General features: G+C 50.2%; 1 protein-coding gene across 1 annotated transcript; it reads right to left on the reverse strand.

Annotated features, from left to right (window-relative positions):
• Window positions 1–424: 424 nt before the first annotated feature.
• On the reverse strand, window positions 425–2,108 carry LOC109467512 (allatostatin-A receptor-like). Its single transcript, XM_019765525.1, has 2 exons — window positions 1,629–2,108; window positions 425–1,460 (listed from the first exon to the last, which is right to left on the reverse strand). Exons 1-2 carry the CDS (start codon window positions 1,950–1,952, stop codon window positions 501–503), a joined length of 1,284 nt encoding a protein of 427 aa, XP_019621084.1. The 5' UTR covers window positions 1,953–2,108; the 3' UTR covers window positions 425–500.
• Window positions 2,109–4,170: the final 2,062 nt, after the last annotated feature.

A 4,170-nucleotide genomic window follows, 5' to 3' on the forward strand; every position in this document is an offset into this window, starting at 1 on the left:
ACAGCCGTGTTGTGCGTGTAGGCTTTGTTACAGGCGTTGTTTCAGGCGTTGTTACAGGCGTTGTTACAGCCGTGTTGTGCATGTAGGCGGTTGTACATCAGGTATTGTGTCAGATGTAGGCGGTTGTACATCAGGCGTTGCTACAGTCGTGTTGTGCGTGTAGGCGGTTGTACATCAGGCGTTGTTACAGCCGTGTCGTGCGTGTAGGCGGTTGTACATCAGGCGTTGTTACAGGCGTTGTTACAGGCGTGTTGTGCGTGTAGGCGGTTGTACATCAGGTATTGTTACAGCCGTGTAGTGCGTGTAGGCGGTTGTACATCAGGTATTATTACAGGCGTTGATACAGGCGTTGATACAGGCGTTGTTACAGGCGTTGTTACAGCCGTGTTGTGCATGTAGGCGGTTGTATATCAGGCGGTGTTACAGGCGTTGTTACAGGCGTGTTGTGCGTGTAGGCGGTTGTACATCAGGCGTTGTTACAGGCGGTGTAACAGGCGTTGTTACAGCCGTGTCGTGCGTGTAGGCGGTTGTACATCAGGTATTGTTGTGTCCGTGTAAATGCTGACCACAGAGTCACGATAGCCGTAGATGGAGTCGACTGACGCCCGTGCGTTGCTATGGTAATGCGTTCCCTCCTCCTCGCATGGTGAAGAGCAGAAAACCCTCCTGATGTGTTCCCGGAAGTTTTTTCCGATGAAGGCGTAGAGAAAAGGGTTGATGACGGAGTTGAGGATGGCGAGCGCCGTGGCGACCAGAAACGGCAGGTTACTGTCCCCGTCCGTGTGCCAATGTACCAGCACCGACGTCACGTGGAACGGCAGCCAACACACCAGGAAAAACACCGTCACCACGAAGATCATGTGTAACGTCCGGGAGGTCGATGCCCTCTGTAACGTCCGAGGGGTCGGTGACCTGGCAGCGCGGCTTAACGTCCGAGAGGTCGGTGACCTGGAAGCTCGGGGTCGCGGCTGACGTAAGGCCCGGAAGATCCTGCCATATAAGGGAATGATGACTGCGGCGGGGACGGCGTACATCAGGATGAAGATGACGACAGCCAATGGGAGGAAGGCGTGACCAGAGGCGGCATCATCCCGCCGCAGGTACACGCACTGGAACAGGCTGCCGTACGTGAAGCTCCAGTCTCCCAGCGCCGCGTTCCGTACTGTAGTGTCCAGGGCCGCCACCAGCAGCGCTAACCCCCACATCAGCAGGCAGGTCAGGAAGGCTTTACCCTGCGTGCGGCGGAGCCTGTGCTGCAGAGGCCGGGTGACGGCGCCGTGCCGCTCCGCCGCCGTGGCCGTCAGCAGGAACACGCTCGCGCAGGCCAGGAACACGGCAAGCAGCCGCCCGATGTCGCAGCTCACGGAGCTCTGCATGTAGGCGCCATCCCAGGACAGCTTCACGGCCTGCAGGGAGGTCAGCTGGTCTGGTTCCAGGCTCCGCCACGTGCAGTTGTTAGTCTGTAGCCATGCAGAAGCATTAGACACAGTCTGTAGCCATTCTGCCGTAGCGTTCGGCACAGTCTGTAGCCATTCTGCCGTAGCGTTCGGCACAGTCTGTAGCCATTCTGCCGTAGCGTTTGGCACAGTTTGTAGCCATTCTGCCGTAGACGTGGTACAATTTGACACAGTCTGTAGGTAAGCCGTGGTAGCATTAGACACGGTCCCATTTGCAGTACTGCTTGTACCATTGTCGCCCTGCTGGCAGGAGGCTAGCAGGTTCTGCAGTCTCGTGTCGAAGTAGCGGAACCGCATAGAAAACAGCCCCTGCACGAACGCGAGCAGGCAGAAGCTGGCGTCAGCCACGGCCAGGTTCGCGACGTAGACGTTGGAGATGGTCCGGACGGTTCTGTACCGGGCGATGATGTACAGAATCAGCAGGTTCGCGGCGACTCCTACCGCGGACAGGACGCAGCGGGCTACGTTAGCGATGTACTGGGTGTCCACGTCCATGGTTCTAACGGTCCTGGTCCTAACTCAAGGGGTTGGGAGTTCGAATCCCGGCTATTGCCCCTCACGCCACAGTACGTTTAGCTGTGATCCACTGTTCTTCGAGCTAGGCGAAAATAGCCAGCCCTCACACCTCTGCTTGGAGAGTACTGTTGTAGTTAGTTGTGACTCCACACCTCTGCTTGGAGAGTGCTGTAACAGTTGTAGTTAGCTGTGACTCCACACCTCTGCTTGGAGAGTACTGTTGTAGTTAGCGGTGACTCCACACCTCTGCTTGGAGAGTACTGTTGTAGTTAGCGGTGACTCCACACCTCTGCTTGGAGAGTACTGTTGTAGTTAGTTGTGATTACGTCACGGCTAGGCCGGCTGAAATGTGACCAGCAATAAGCAAATATCAGACGTGTTTAGGGTTAAAACTTTAGCAACAGGATATGATTTTGGAAACGGTTGGACGTTTTAGGTCAGCCTTGTGCTAGTACTGATCATGTTGACTCGAGGCCTGGGCCACCCGGACTCGACATAAAATTTTTCATAAGTCAAGTACTTATATTATTAAGTGAAGGTTAAACATGTAAACATGTGTGAAGGTAATATACTTAGATACGCCAACCAACTGGATATGATTTTGGAAACGGTCAGACATTTCAGATAGCATTCACTACTTGTTACATGCTACGTCAGACGTTTCCAAAATCATATCCTGTTGCTTGAGTAACTGCTTTTTTGGCGTAAGTCATGTACTGATCTTGAGGTGTTACTCTCCAAGCAGACGTTAGGTATCCGTAAATAGTTTCATCAGGTTGGTAAGACACTGAGTAAAGAGACTCTTTTTACACAGCCAACTCTTTTATTCAGCCGACGTTTTGGTGACCGTCTGTCACCTTCCTCAGAGCAATTCTGACTGGTTCACATTGCACTGCAGCACAGGTGTCGCTGCTACAAATGCATTTCCAAACGTTCAATGTTTACATATCTAGACAAATGCGTGAGAATGGTTGTGTAAATGACTATGTACATACACGTCTGTACGTTTGGAACCGCTTCGTGGAATCTGTTCACAGTTCTCTGAACTGTTAAATAACTGACCACCAATATGTATGTATATATACAACTCTCTCACGTTTGGGATCGCATTGTCGATTTTTCTTTTGGTGACTTTTTAGGCAAGAACGTCTAAAAACGTAGAAAAACACGCCTAACATCTGCTTGGAGAGCAGTGAGTTGTGACGCCAGCCCCCTTAGACGGAGGGACAGACAAAATAACAACATAGAGCTATAACAAGGTACCTGAAGCCTTCTGAAGTCACGATTCGTTTCTCAATGTATGATATCTCTGAGTTACAGGCACGGCTAGAGACTGTGGCTGCAAGCAACACAGTCAAGAATGTTATTATTAAGCTTCTTTCCTAGAACTATCGCAGAGTGGAACTCGCTGTCACCAAGTAAAGCAGGGGCATTGCCATTAGATAGCTTTAAACAATGTCTAGAGTTCGAAGTTCAAGGGTTAGGTGTAACAATTCGATCGGTGTGATATAGCCAGCTGCCGCCGCGCCGCATGCCTGCGAAGCTGGTGTGTTACGCCGAAAGGCGGTTATACCGGCTATACAGATACAGAAGCTGGTGTATTACGCCGTTATACCGGATATACAGATACAGACACAGAGAGAGTGTGGCTTCACGCCCTTTAAGCCAAGAATATCATTATATATGTGAGTGGGCGGGTTAGAACCAGCGAATACCTTTACGGAACGCTGCGCGCAACACTGTCAACACTGAAACATGCAGCAGCACACAAAATCTCGCCGGAGGCCAGGTTTACTGTGAGAAAAGTCTGGAATGTGCAGCCAGACAGCAGAAGTTTCGCTAATTCTGCACATAAAGCAAAGCGTAATTACCGGCTACCAGAGGTGTCTAACTTTTGACTTTGTTAAGATCCACAATTAGCTTCGGTTCAGACTGTTTCCTGTGGTTATAGCGATACCGAGAATCGGTACAGGCAGGAAGACTACAAAATGTAAAGCGATGCATTTCTATTATAAAAACTATGTGAATTTATCTCAAGTTGCTTTAAAAGGAGAGAAGAAATCTTCAAGGCCTAGATTAGATACAAGGTATTCTCTTGTAGTTGTTAGACTTTTACGTTATTCTTTTTCCTTGTATCCTATGTATCATGTTACTCAGTATGATGTACGTGTAACATCACACTCTGATGTATGCATTT

The sequence above is a fragment of the Branchiostoma belcheri genome, unplaced genomic scaffold, assembly GCF_001625305.1.
Source record: "Branchiostoma belcheri isolate BF01 breed outbred unplaced genomic scaffold, Haploidv18h27 scaffold180, whole genome shotgun sequence".
Classification (NCBI taxonomy): domain Eukaryota; kingdom Metazoa; phylum Chordata; class Leptocardii; order Amphioxiformes; family Branchiostomatidae; genus Branchiostoma; species Branchiostoma belcheri.

Excerpts from the sequence above, each read along its gene's own strand:
- LOC109467512 (XM_019765525.1), bottom strand. The coding sequence starts at position 1,952 with ATGGACGTGGACACCCAGTACATCGCTAACGTAGCCCGCTGCGTCCTG. Across the intron at positions 1,461-1,628 it reads CCACGGCTTACCTACAGACT|ACTAACAACTGCACGTGGCG; the intron begins GTGTCAAATTGT and ends GCATGGCTACAG.